The 15257-nt window shown below is 40.8% G+C and overlaps 1 protein-coding gene across 1 annotated transcript in view; it reads right to left on the reverse strand.

Annotated features, from left to right (window-relative positions):
* Positions 1–424: 424 nt before the first annotated feature.
* Positions 425–15257, reverse strand: part of LOC120940503 (terminal nucleotidyltransferase 4B-like) — a 1128146-nt gene continuing 1113313 nt past the window's right edge. Inside the window, exon 13 of the mRNA XM_040353420.1 lies at positions 425–988. Coding sequence (XP_040209354.1) covers positions 812–988 — 177 coding nt within the window. The 3' untranslated portion in view covers positions 425–811. The remainder of the gene's footprint in view (positions 989–15257) is intronic.

Genomic DNA, 15257 nt, shown 5'->3' on the forward strand with positions numbered 1-15257 from the left:
TTTTCTTTGCAAGGCTTGGGTACCATTTATCTAAGCATAAAAACCTGTTTCAAATGGATCCGATCAGTCAATCCCTTGATTCATTTTTGGAACCGTTTGTGGGACTAGAGACCTGGAGCTGAGAGAGCTCAAACAAACCGTGCCACCCACCTTGTAGACACTGGTAAAAAATGTGATGTGCTTCTGTATGGGAGGGGTTATATATAGGGAGGGTCACTTCCTGTCTAACGATCTTTGATCTACCAGTGTCCATTAACCTGATGATGAAGTATAACCTAGCAGGTAATGAATATAAGCCTATGTCCCATGATGTATGAAAAAGAAAATATAATCACTTTACCATAGCCACCTTTACAAAATAGGTCAGGCGTCTAACTTACCATAAAAGGCACCATATTACCAATATAAATAAAATTACAATTTGAAAGATTAAAAGTTTAATTATTAATGAGATTAAAAAACTCAATGCAGAAACATGTTAAAATATAGTATGTACAAGAAGGGAATGCAAGAAAAAAAAATGTATGCGCTTTGCAAGACTTCTCTCAATTAAAAACAATATCCCAAACTAAACAGGGAAAAAATCTTAACAAGAGATATTCTAACATAGAACATACTGTAGAACTGTTTATAGGTATCAAATTCCCCCCCAAAAAGTAAGTGAAATTTACCAGCATGCTCATTCAGTGGAAGTCTGCAAAAAGGTCATTACAAGTTGCAAATTAAATTCCCACACATGAAACAATTACAAATTCACACAAACAGAATATTGGACATGAATACAGAAATTGCTTTTGGTTAATATTGTCAATCATCTGCTAACGCTTACAGGAAAGTTTTCTATTGATTGTTTTTTTTGCTTCTTCCAGTTGCTACGTTTATTGTGATAATTTCTTCTATTTACAACAGATTGTTTTTCACTCCCAGCATAGTTTACTTCTTGCCCATCGGTTAGGATTTGACTATACCTTAGTCCACAGAGATGTTTCTTAAAATAAAAAATAAAAATGTTAATGTTAAAAAACAGTTACACTTGCAACATGCACACTGGAGGACATAACTTTACAAATTTATTTTAAATCAAAGCATCTTGGGCATGACAGTGCGCGTTCCTGGCCATACACCCACACAATGTCACATTGAGAGCAGCAGTTTGTGTCCATGAAGCTGCTGTGTCCCAACTGACATCAACAGAACTGCCTGCATGGGGATGAACTTACACTTGTGCATTCCCATGCAGGTAAAGATGGGCATACGCTTTGGTACCCCCTGTGTGAACGAGGCCATAGGAAGTATTTTACTGAACTGTATCTATTTTCCCTAAACCAGTTTACACAGAGCACAGCCTGTGTCACGGAATACTCATCTTTCCCTAAAATAGATGTAAAATACTTAGATGGGCATACAGCTTTGGGGTCTGTCAGCCCATCATTCATTGGTACAGGCTGCAGCTTGTCTGTATGCAAAAACTGGTGAAATCACGATCCTATGTACGCTTAAAGTTTAGAGGCAATTGAGATGTAAAGGGTAAGAGTTTGACGTCATCATGCTGAAGAAAGAAGCGAAGATAGAACAGAGGCCTTCCTGATGGAATTGCAAAATGGACTGACTTTTACCTTTTTTTACTAACTCTATATTCAGAAATGCATCCCCAAACCTATATATAACAGACTGTGCTTCACTGTTGCTTTGCGAATATATCATACGTTTACCATTCTCTGGTCCTTCATATATGTACACTGGCCCTGACGGCTTATTTACCAGCTTATTTATCTCCGCCAACAGTAGTAATTTTGTCCCTAATGACTGCCAAAACAGTTACAGTATCCCTGATCACTGCCAGAGCAGTTTAATTGCCCCTGACCACCACCACACCAGTCATTCTCCCTAATCAGTGCCACCCTAGTTACAGTGTCCCTGATCACTGCCACAGCAGTCATTGTGTCACCATAAGGATTTTTTCACATGTGTCATGCATGTTCAGATCGCTCTTCAGAGAGCACTTGGCAGTCAGTGATGAGGCATTGTATTGCCTCCTCACCACCTGCTTTTCTCTGCCAACAGTAGTCATTTTATGTTTCAATAATTTTCATTGAATTTTACAATACAGCGAACAAGGAACAATTGCCTCAGCTTTACATTGTACAGCACACAACTTTTGTAGGGAGTCAAAAAGTACATTCAGGAAATCCCCCACTGGTATGTTACACAACACCGTATCGTTTCCTGGTACAACCTAGGACATATTCATATTAACAATTATAGCACACTGGCCATGCTACAATGATTTTCTCTAGTATCAGTCTATGGTATTATGTAGCACTGGGCCTGATGTGCAATCCCCTTTGTTTCCAATAGAGCAAGCTCCAGGAATAGCCAGCTCCCTATCTATCCTTCAGGGGAGACCAGCCCTTCCAATTGCAGAAGGCTCCCTCAATATCGTAAAAGAACAATGTCCTGCCGAGGGTAAGAAAACGCAGGCAACTAAACCAAACTGGCAATAGTTAAGGGAAGCGAAGTCAGTGTTGCAGAAAAAACAGGGGGAAAAGGAAGGAGAAGAAGAGTGGGGGGGGGGGGGGGGGGAGGGATTTTAGCTCTGTGCTCCAGGATCAATCTCACTGGGAACCATCTAGTTCACCATAGTTCTGGGGTCATTTGTCAGGTAGCTTATCCATTATACTTTATAGAACAGCTTCATCTTATCTTGTGCCAGAGCTGTTAACCTTTAATTCAACATAAGCCATGACAATTTGTGTTTGAGCTGATCAAAGGGTAGAGCCGCAGACTTCCAGTTTCTAGCAATAGTTATTTTAGCTGAGAGAAATGTGAATGTGAGGAGCCGCCTTCGGGGTCTAGACGCTTCAGCTATCTTACCACCCAGGAGTGCATGTTTTGCGGATTTTGTCAGATTAATCTGGGTGAGGGTGTATACAAAGTTGTAGACCCTTATCCAAAATCTCCTGACCTTGGGACATGTCCACCATATATGGTAAGTGGATCCCACCTGTCCGCAACCCCTAAAGCACCCTGAGGTGGTGCCAGGTACGAAGGTAGCTAATCTGTCTGGTACCATGTAACATCTCAATAATACCTTGTTGTTAGCCTCAATTATAGAGATATTGGTGAGAAAACGAGAAGCAGACTCTGATAGTGTGTACCATTCCTCAAGATCAAGGGTTTCCTGAATATCTTGTTCCCATTGGAGCATATAGTTCAGTTTAGTCGAGACATACGTCAAAATAGTATATATAGCTGAGAGGTGACCCTTAATTTTATCAAATTGCCTACACAAATGTTCCATGGGAGTCATTGTCACTAAATCGCTCTTATGAGCTAGAGTTTGTGCATAATGGAGTATTTGAGTAAGTCTAACTCTCAGTGGATGGCATTTGGTATTTCTCCATCAAAACGCTTTCTGACAATATACCCCTTTGATCACAAATGTCTGCTATTTGCATTAGACCTTTATTGGTCCACCATTTAAAAGGAAAAGGGAGTGAGGCCCGGGTGAATTCCTTATTTCCCAAGAGGGGAGCTAGTGGATTATGAGGTGACTTAAATTTCTAAGCCTTCGTGTATCCCAAATTTCCTAGAGTGAAGGAGAGGGTGGGACATAAAATAGTTGGTCTTTCCTTCATGGGGAGCCACATGATATGGGAGATCGTGCAGGGCAGCAGGAATAGGATTCCATAGTCATCCATAGTGCTTGGGAATGTTGGGAGTGGAACCTAGAGAGGTGGGCCAGCTGGGCCGCATAGAAATATTTCAACAGATCAGGTACGCCTAGTCCCCCTTTTCGTTTTGGGATGTACGTTGTACCTCTATTCACCCTAGGCCTCTTATCTCCCGAAATAAACTGAAATGTTTTTTTGTTTTTTTTTATGTTTGGAGGACAGTTCGAAGTAATGACACAGGTAGGGTACGAAACAAATATAACATTTTCGGTAATATGTTAATTTTTATCGAGTGTAGTCTGCCAAACCACGATGGGGGGTGAATCTGCCATCTAGCCGAATAATCTGTCAGTCGTTTAAACCGGGGCGGGTAATTCCAGCTATACAGCGTTTGTATAGACAAGGTCAAACTGATCCCAAGATATGAAAGGGCGTCTGGCTCCCTTATAAATTTGTATGACTGTTCTAGCGCCTTCTGGGTGGTTATCGGTAAAGAGAGGTTCAGCGCCCTGGATTTACTGTGATTAATTTTTAAGCCCGAGATGTCTGAAAATGGTTGTAAGATTGAATGAAGTTTGGGGAGGGAGGTAATTGGGGAAGATAAAGTCAGCAGCAGGTCATCTGCGAAAAGAAAAAATGTATGCTCACTATCTCCACAAACTATGCCTCTGACATCCGGACAGGTACGAATCCTTATAGCTAAAGGCTCAATCGCTAGAGCAAAAAGTAACAGGGAAAATGGGCAACCCTGCCGTGTATCCCTCTTAATAGAATGGAATTTGGAAGAGTATCCCCTAAGCATCAATGATGCTGTCGGAGTATCATACAGCATTCGGAGGAGTGTCAGAAAGCGTTCACCAAATCCAAAGCGGCATAACACGTCAAATAGGTAGTCCCAGGAGAAAGAATCAAACGCTTTCTGGATATCAAATGAAAGCAGCATTCCCTGTCTATGTCCCATACCGTCCCAATCAGAACGGATAGCTGAAATCAAATGCATTAATCTGCGGGTCTGGTCAGACACCTGGCGATTTGGGACAAAGCCTGTCTTGTCTGGGTGAATATAATGTGAGGAAGGAGTTCAATCTAAGAGACAAAACTTTGGTTAATTAACTTTGGGCGGTAATTGGCACAATCTCCGTGATCCTTTCCTGGTTTTGGTATTACATGTAAGTAAGCTGCATTCTCTTAATTGGGGATTTTGTTTCCCCGTCTCAAATAATTGAAATAAGAACATAAATGGGGGGTAGGAATCTCTTGGTACTTTCTGTAGTAATGGCCTGGGAAGCCATATGGCCCATGGGTTTTAGAGGGGTGAATAGTTAACAGTAGTCATTTTGTCTCTAATGAGTGTCAAAACAGTTACAGTGTCCCGGATCACTGCTACAGCAGTCAAATTGTCCCTGATCACCACACCAGTCATTGTCCCTAATCAGTGCGGATGAGCCGAACACCCCCCTGTTCGGTTCGCACCAGAACTTGCGAACACACCAAATGTTCGTGTGAACGTTAGAACCCCGTTAAAGTCTATGGGACTCGAACGTTTGAAGTATAAAGTGCTATTTTTAAAGGCTAATATGCAAGTGATTGTCCTAAAAAGTGTTTGGGGACATGGGTCCTGCCCCAGGGGACAGGTATCAATGCAAAAAGAGTTTTAAAAACTGACGTTTTTTCGGGAGCAGTGAATTTATTAATGCTAAAAGTGAAACAATAAAAGTGAAATATTCCTTTAAATTTCGTACCTAGGGGGGGTGTAAAGTTAGCATGTGAAATATCGCATGTTTCCCATACTTAGAACTGTCCCTGCACAAAGTGTCATTTCTGAAAGAAAAAAAGTCATTTAAAACCGGACTTGCAGCTATAATGAATTGTCGGCTCCCGGCAATTCAGAGAGGATTCATTCATAAAAAATAAAAAGAATAGCGTGGGGGTTCGCCCCAAATTCAATTACCAGGCCCTTCAGGTCTGGTATGGATATTAAGGGGAACCCCGCCGTCAATTTAAAAAAAAAATGAAGTGGGGTTCCCCCCAAATATCCATTCCAGACCTTTCAGGTCTGGTGTGGATTTTAAGGGTAATTCCACCCCAAATGTTTTAAAAAAAAATGGCGTTGAGTTCCCCCAAAAATCCACACCAGACTCCTTATCCGAGCACGTTAACCTGGCCGGCCGCAGAAAAGAGGGGGGGACAGAGTGCGGCCCCCCCTCTCCTGAACCGTACCAGGCCACATGCCCTCAACATGGGGAGGATGTCCACATGTTGATGGGGACAAGGGCCTCATCCCCATAACCCTTGCCCGGTGGTGACGGGGGGCTTATCAGAATCTGGAAGACCCCTTTAACAAAGGGGACCCCCAGATCCTGCCCCCCCCCCCCTATGTGAATTGGTAATGGGGTACATTGAACCTGTAAATAGTTCAAAAAAACACACACACCCCGTAGAAAAAAGTCCTTTATTAATAAAAAAAAAATCCAACGATGGTAATCCACTCGGTCCCAGCTCCCTGCTCCAATGTTGTCTGTATCCAGCAGAGGGTGATCTCCTCTCCTGTCCAGCGATGAGAAGATCTTCCGGGATCCAAAGCGCAGCATCGCCGGCCTCCTCTCTCCGCCGGACACATCCCGGCGAATGACGCGGGACATTTCTTTTATAGGTGAGGCGGGGCCACCAGTCACGTGACCCTGTCCCCCTCTGATGCACTCTCTGCTACGTCACTGGGGAAGCCTGGCTTCCCCCTTGCGTCAGATGGGGCAGGGTCACGTGACGGGTGGCCCCGCCTCACCAATAAAAGAAATGTCACAGCTTCACTCTTCACTTTTATTGTTTCACTCTAAGCATTATTAAATTCACTGCTCCCTAAAAAACATTAGTTTTTAAAACTTTTTTTGCATTGATACATGTCACCTGGGGCAGGACCCAGGTCCCCAAACACTTTTTAGGACAATAACTTGCATATTAGCCTTTAAAATGAGTACTTTAAAATTGTTCGTTGTTCGCCGAACAGGCTCATCCCTACTAATCAGTGCCACATTAGTTACAGTGTCCCTGATCACAGCCACAGCCGTCATTGTGTCACAATAAGGATTTTTTCACATGTGTCATCCATGTTCAGATCGCTCTTCAGAGAGCACTTGACAGTCAGTGATGAGGCATTGTATCGCCTCCTCACCACCTGATTTAAACCCCTTGGACCCCGCACAAACAACCTATTTACTTGTGGGAACAGTGGGGCACCAGACTGAGTGCAGTATAAATCATATATTTAATAAAAACAAGTAGTAACTTACAGGTTAAATTAGAGGAGTTCAGTATGTGGTAAAAATCGCCAGTCCTGGAGTCTCATAAACATCCTATTTGTCCTGCTTTCCCTTTGCAGCCTTGGACACTGGTGTAATTTTGCAGGGATCCAGAGGCGACTGGGAACCAGGAAATTAAAAGCAGATGGTCGTGACGTCACAGGAACAGGAGATGTGATTATTCACAGTGGCAAGGAATGGTAATGCATTTCGAAGCTACAGCATTTTCATCAGACATGGTCATGGTCTGATGGAGAAGCTGTAGCTTCGAAATGCATTACCATTCCTTGCCACTGTGAATAATCACATTTCCTGTTCCTGTGATGTCACGACCAGCTGCTTTTCGTTGCCTGCTTCCTGGTTCCCAGCCTCCTCTGGATCACACCAGTGCTTCAGGCTGCAACGGGAAAACAGGACACCAAATAGGACATTTATGAGACTCCAGGACTGGCGATTTTCACCACATTCTGAACTCATAATTTAACCTGTGAGTTACTACTTGTTTTTATTAAATATATGATTTATACTGCACTCAGTCTGGCACTCCTCTGTTCCCATTTCTACACAGAGCCCATCGCTCCACTCTAAGTGAGCTGTCTCCAAGTGCTAATCATACAAGATCTCAGATCATTTATGTTATAACAAATGTTTTAATATTATGTGTGCTTTCTCACACACATTCTATGTATACCTAGAATCCCCTTAACCGTCAGTCCATCCGGTTTGGACTGGTGGTGAAGGAGAAAATGCTGGGCCAATTGACTTTTTTGTTCCCTGTGTTTAATGTTTCCTAGGTGTTCGCCAATATGCACCCAAAGTTGACATTTAGTTTTGCCTATGTAAATCTTGTTGCAGGAACATTGCTGTTGCAGAATAATTCTGCTTGTATAACGAGTGACTCTTGCAATCCTGAAAAGATACAGGATTTTACCCTCAGGCAAGATCTGCACAGCAGGGGGGCTGGCTTAGTGAAAGACAATACTCTAAAAGCCAGCTGGAGAAGGGGGCTGCCCGATGAACAGTGATTGGGTGAATGGCAAGTGGGCGGTGTTGGGTGTGTGCTTGAAGTGTGGATGTTAAAACCGAATCACAATGGGTAAAAAGTCTCTATTATCATCAAAGCAAGGTTGAGTCAAGAGCTCAGCTGAGGGTGAAGACTTAGGCTGGAACCACATGGACTGGGCCTTATGGAAGCCTTAAGCCTGGCGTGTAGTTTGGGCCCAGCCAAGTGGGGCAAGGCCCCACTCTTTATCTTTATCATCCAGGGCAGGCCAGAAGACCATACCATCTTTGAGAGGGCTGAGTATACTTCATGTTATTTGCCAGTGTTATAGTTAGACATTTTGTTAGAGTATTATCCTATGTGTAATAGATATTTCTGTTAAAGCATTGTTTATGATGTAATGGACGTCATTTGTTAGAATAAATATAACGATTTAATTCAAAGGTGTCTGCCTTTAACTAACTTCAGGCTTCAGGCCTTGAGCACATGGTGGTTCATATATGCACTCGCAAGCGAATGGCTCATACACAGTAATACAGATGCAATAGTTTATATATATATTATAGGTTGCAGTACGCATACAAGTAGTAGTAATTATTGCAAAAAGTTTATTTCTAATATTTGGCACCCTTCAGATGTTTGGACATAGAGTTCACAAATCCTAATGTATTTTTGTTTTGAGTCCATTAAGCTAAAACCCTCTAAATAACCCAGAACTGAAATCGTCTCTAGCGTGGATAAGAAATTGGCGCTGGCTCGCGAATCTTGAAACCCTGCTTGGATGATCAAGGAAGTTCTGTAAAATTTCAACAGGATTGTAGACGTACATGAACTGGTGAGAGTTATTTATTTATTTTTTGGCCGATATGTTTTTTTTTTTTTAAACGTCCTTTTTTTTTTGTTTGTTTTACTGATGTTGTAATGTTCATGTGTGTTAGGCCTGTAACCAGTCAAGCGTACTGGTGAGTAAAGGGGATTGATCACCCCTGGATGTAGCCTGTAGATTGACAGGATAAACCACACATCTTTGCGGAAAAAGTGGGAGAAATATAGATTTTTGTTTATTTATTTTTTTTATTAAATTTGAATTTTTTTTTTTATTTCATTTTTACCCATGTGAAATTCAAAAGAGATTTCTGTTCCCATTTGCGGAAAAAGTGGGAGAAATATTGTTTTTAATTTTTTTAATTTTTTTTTGAAATTTTTTTTTTTAATTTGAAGTTTTTATTTTTATTTTATTTTTACCCATGTGAAATTGAAAAGAGATTTCTGTTCCCATTTGCGGAAAAAGTGGGAGAAATATATTTTTTTTTTATTTTTTTTAATATTAAATTTTTTTCCAATAATTTGAAGTTTTTATTTTTATTTAATTTTTACCCATGTGAATGTGGAAAGAGCGTTCTGTTCTTAAAGAGGATCAATGTGGCCTGCGTTCTGACAGAGGGAGCGTTAACTTAGAGTACGCTCGGTAGGACTACAAAAATAGTCCAGTTTTTTTATTTTATTGTTGGTTCATGTAAAGCTGTATATGTGTTGATCTGTGTGGATTCAGGTGTGTAGTGTCTAAGCAACTGGTCAAACAGGTTTTCAGTGAAGCTAATTGCAGATTAACGTAACAATGGACCTTCTTGGAAGACTACTTAACGAGTATGGTTTTAATACTGTACAAAAGAATGCTATAAGACATGAAATTATGGATATCTTTGGCAATATAATGAATATAGCTAAACAGTGTGATGCAGATGCATGTAAACGTATGGAACAATTAATAAATGAGAAGTGTATATTGGAAAAGAGGGTTAGTATGTTAGAGAAGTCTTGTAGGCAAAAAGATAATTGCATTGCCTACTTAAAGCAGAGAGAATGCGCTAATGAGCATATTAAAGAATTAGCCGAAAGTACAGTAGTGGTGACACCCTCCGCAAATGCCCAGTGCGCAATAAAGATACAGATTAAGCAAGAGGCAGGAAAACCATATGCTATGGTTAATGCAAGTAAATTAAATAATAATATGATAGAAATCAAGGTTGAACATTTAAATGGAAATGCGGTAAGCGCATTAGAAAATGATTCTGGTATTGAATCAGTGGAGACATCTGATGAATCCATCGCTAGGGATTACTCCTCGGGCGATGAAAGTATTAAGTCTGTTCAGAGTAATGTTATGCAACAATGTGGGGTTCCATCGCCTTATACTCAGAGAAGGGCCCAGGCAGGGAGACCGACCCTTAAGTGTTTTTTATGTAAAAAGGGGGGTCACATTGCCAGATATTGTTGGGCGGCGGCGAATATTATCAAAATAGGATCTCAACACCCCAAAATTGCCCCAAAGCGTTATGAAGTGTATTCGGTGAGATGGGGTAACCCTAGGCATAGGGTCCATAATAATCAATTAAGACAGGGCAGTCACTATTATGATAAAGGGGAGGAGCCACATGTTCATTCAAATTTAGCAAGGGGAGGAAACAATGGGAGCAGCCCTTAAAGAGCTGCAGGGATGGTGAGAATTTTCGGGCTAACGTTTCTTTGCTATGAATAAGGATTTAGATGTGTGGAACAGAGATTTGCCGGTCGTGTATGGAAAATTATAGAGGACCTTGATATATGCATATTTCGAGGATAAGCCTCTTAGTTTCAGTTTTCTTTTTAATCTAACCTTTTTTTAAAAAAAAAAAAAAAATTCTTGTTTGTAATTTTTTTTTTCCATTTTCAAGTTTTTATTATTTTTAATTTTCATTTTTTATTTCAATTTTTTTTTTATTATATTTTTTTTTAATTTTTCTTTATTATTATATTAATTGTCATTTTTTTCTCTCATTTTTTTTGTTATTATTAATTTTCAGTTTTCATTTATATCATTTTTTTTTATTATTAATTTTCATATTTTTTCTATCCATTTTTCAATTTTTTTAATTTTTCTTTATTTTTTTTTTTTTATTAATTTTTCATTTTTCAAATTTTTTTTTATTATTTTTTTTTTATTTATTTTTCAATTTTTTTTTTTTTTTTTTTTTTTTCATTTGTTGGTCACTAGTGTTTCATCTATTTTATTTTTGTTTCATTCAGGTGGAAAGAATTCCAATATTTTGTGATTTATCCACCTGAAAGGGGGAGTAGTGCGTAGATCTTAAAATACAGATAATGCATTGTTCTTTTTAATGCTTAAAATTTTGAGTTTTTGAGAAGCAACGTTCACATTCATTTTTGTTATTATTTTAGATTTTTGCTTGTACCATGGGGATCCATTTTAAAATGGGTCATCGAGAGGAATCATGGTTGTTTTGATAATTTGTTCAGAAGTCAGGAACACTAAATTACTATGTTATGAGATGTTATCGATAAGAATTTGATTCTGCCCTTGTTCTTTAATTCCAGAAGCTTGGTGGAGCGAAATTGGAGAGGATTCTGGAACAGAGATGAAGAATGTTCATCTGGTTGGCAGTTCGTCTATGCCACACCACACCAAAAATTTGTTCTGATAAATGTTCAGGAGAGAAAAGATTCAGAGTAATACTTGAAATATAAGGTTTCTTTTTCTTAAGGACAATTTTTGCACTAATACTGAATCTGAAAGACTTTGTCCAACAACGAGACGCATGAAACATTTTGCCAAAGTCTCTCCTGTCACTTATGAATGCAAACGGACTTGAATATAAATGCAATGGGTTGGAGGTTGGGGAAGGAATATAACTTTTCCAATCCTTCAGAACAAGAAATGTAAAATATGTTTTTGATTATGAAAGAAGGAAATGTTTTTTTTTGTTTTAGATGTATTGTCATAACTGAATATGGTGCAGGTACCTAGGAGGCTGGCACTTATGCATAATACAGTGTCTGTTGGCCATACTAGAAGGTGCCAGGTGATACATCAATGGGGTGAAGTCTTCCTCGTAGGGGCGGTGTCTCCATCTTAGCAGTCCTATAGAGGAGCTCTCGGTTACTGGACATGTGGGAGATACACCTAATTGATGTCTTACCTGAGAGGTTGAAACCCTGCATGGGTAATGCCAGTAAAAAAGCAATAAACGCTGGCTACCAGGGTACAGTATGCCGTTATCACAAGGTGCTTCAGCATCTCGCAGTGGTTGATAGAATCCTAGTACCCTATATGTGTGCTGAATATACTCTGAATCAAATGCAATATTTTGTGGCTTGCTCTCAGAGATGTGCGGACGCAGAGTGAGGTTCAGGGCGCTTATCTCTGAGGAGTACCCAGAAGAGGAGGGATGTATTCAGCACTATGTTGGGGGGAATGGGACCCAGTGTAAAGTGGCTCAGGATTTTGTCAACCAGGGTGAGAGGTTGGTAAAGAGTGTGAGATGGTATAGGATAGATATGTCAGTGGCTCTGGCGTGCACGCAGCGGCAGGCGGAGTTATAGACCACCATCAAGCTGATTGTACAGTCTCTCTATGAGGGGCAGTGGCCTGATGAGTTAGCATCACCGCTCAGTGAGACTTTGCAAAACACATCTCTTTCACTAATCCAAAGAGGTAGTCGAATGCCTGGATGGGCTGTACTGGTTTGGATTGTGAAAGGGTGTGCTGTATGATCCATGTACAGAAGTACAGACTCGGTCTGTAGATTTTGTGGCGTCAATGGGCTTACTGACTGGGGATTCTATCTTGTTGCATGTGTGGCTAAATGACCCACATGTGGTCAGAGGGTACGGAAGCTGGGGGCAGGTTTGTATTTCCCTCTGTCGAAAGCATGACCATGATCTCCTCTGCATACCAGGTCAATACACGGTACTCTGTGTTCTGGATGGAGAGATCATTTCTGGGAAGGAAGCACCTGGGTATTATTTAGGACGTAGACAAGTTTTCCTTGTCCTAGATGATACCAATGTAACGTCAGTCATGAAACAAGGGTATTTCTTGAGCCTAACAGTAGGTAGGGGTGCAGGATATGCCCTGGGCATGGTCACTGGAATCCAGTCACAGGGATAGAATTGTGTGGGTTTTTGTTTGTCATTGTTTGAGTTTTATATGTGTTGTTAGACTCAAAACTTATATGGAAAGCTCTCCTGCTTATCTATGCAAGTTGAGGGACGAATTGATGGTGGGGTATCTTCATACAAATGAGAGACTTTGCTGCCAATTTAGATCCCTGAGGTACCGCAGACAGGCCAAGTTGCAGTAGGAAAAACCACTGTGAACAAGCCTGCATAATCCCGACCCGTATTTACAGTAAAGAGTTATAGAAGGTTGGGAGCGGGATATGTAGTTTGATGGGTCATATGCATATATGTAGATATTATGGTAATGGGTTGATTTATGTCATGGTGTAGTGTGATAATGGTATATTTTAGGCTAGTAAGATGGGCAAGAAAGGCCCTCCTCGAGACTCTGTATCCGAAAGCTGGTTAATATACTGTTCTGAGTGTGTGCTGGTGAATGATGAGTGAATGGACATCCCTTGCCTTGCCTGTACTACACCCCTTTCATGAAGATGTCAGAAATAAGAAGAAGAAGATACGGAATGGTGACATGGAAGCCGTCGCGGAAGTTGGTGTGTCACTCAGTAGCAAAGCGGCACGTGTTGGGAAGCCCAGCACGTTAAAACCATTATGGACTGTTCCAAAGAGCTGTTTCGGAAGCACATGTTGGAAAACAGTTGAGGACTGTTCCAGAGGTCACATGTCGTAAGTCATTTAAGGACTGTTTCATAGGAGCCGGTTCTGAAGCCTATGTTGAGAGGTGCAGCACGGTAAAATCATTAAGGGCTGCTCTATAGGTACTGGTCCGCAAAAACAGGTGGGAAAGCCACACGCATTGAGACCTTTATGGACTGGTCCAAAGGAGCTGTTTCCCATGTTGAAAAATGCAACACGTTCCAGGGGTACTGGTTTGTAGACATATGTTGGGCGTTAAGACCATATGGGCTGTTCAATGGGACCCATGTCTGAGGAAGGATGATATGCGCCTTGTTAGGCGCAAAGCGGCATATGTTGCAGAATAATTCTGCTTGTATAACGAGTGACTCTTGCAATCCTTAAAAGATACAGGATTTTACCCTCAGGCAAGATCTGCACAGCAGGGGGGCTGGCTTAGTGAAAGACAATACTCTAAAAGCCAGCTGGAGAAGGGGGCTGCCCGATGAACAGTGATTGGGTGAATGGCAAGTGGGCGGTGTTGGGTGTGTGCTTGAAGTGTGGATGTTAAAACCGAATCACAATGGGTAAAAAGTCTCTATTATCATCAAAGCAAGGTTGAGTCAAGAGCTCAGCTGGGGGTGAAGACTTAGGCTGGAACCACATGGACTGGGCCTTATGGAAGCCTTAAGCCTGGCGTGTAGTTTGGGCCCAGCCAAGTGGGGCAAGGCCGAAGCCTTCTCTTCCTCTTTATCATCCAGGGCAGGCCAGAAGACCATACCATCTTTGAGAGGGCTGAGTATACTTCATGTTATTTGCCAGTGTTATAGTTAGACATTTTGTTAGAGTATTATCCTATGTGTAATAGATATTTCTGTTAAAGCATTGTTTATGATGTAATGGACGTCATTTGTTAGAATAAATATAACGATTTAATTCAAAGGTGTCTGCCTTTAACTAACTTCAGGCTTCAGGCCTTGAGCACATGGTGGTTCATATATGCACTCGCAAGCGAATGGCTCATACACAGTAATACAGATGCAATAGTTTATATATATATTATAGGTTGCAGTACGCATACAAGTAGTAGTAATTATTGCAAAAAGTTTATTTCTAATAATTGCAAACTGTAGATCACTTTCATAGTGGCACAGTTGATTAGGCTTTTGATCTTATAGATTTTACTATTGTTCACATCAAAGAAAACATCGGTAAGTTCAACTTACAAATCTGGCAATGCCCACATGTTAACATACCAGAGGTTCTAGGAAAGTTTGTCAACCAAGAGTCACTGGTTGCCTGAGTAAAATCAGACAGTGTGAGCATGTAAAAAAGATTTGGGGCTCTGCGTGCCACCATATGTGGATAATCTCTCGCAATGCCAGACAAAGTAGGGCATCTAGAGAGGGTAGACCAATGCTTATTTAGAATCTCCCTCACTTGTGGCCTTTGTGAGCCATATTGTGTGATGAATCTTACAGGTTCTTGTCGGGTTTGTCCTGGGAGAAGAGGGGGGAATTTAACTTTATTGTTCTAAAAGTGAGGATCTGTCCTTGTTCATTGCCCTTTTCTTAGCTGCTCTCAAAACCCTATAGCTATAGCCTCTTTCTCTGAATCTGGCGTAAATTTTATGGGCCTCCTTTTTAAATTGAATGCCACTTGTACTGTTCCTTCTAATATGAAGGATTTGGC

The sequence above is a fragment of the Rana temporaria genome, chromosome 5 (genome assembly GCF_905171775.1).
Source record: "Rana temporaria chromosome 5, aRanTem1.1, whole genome shotgun sequence".
Classification (NCBI taxonomy): domain Eukaryota; kingdom Metazoa; phylum Chordata; class Amphibia; order Anura; family Ranidae; genus Rana; species Rana temporaria.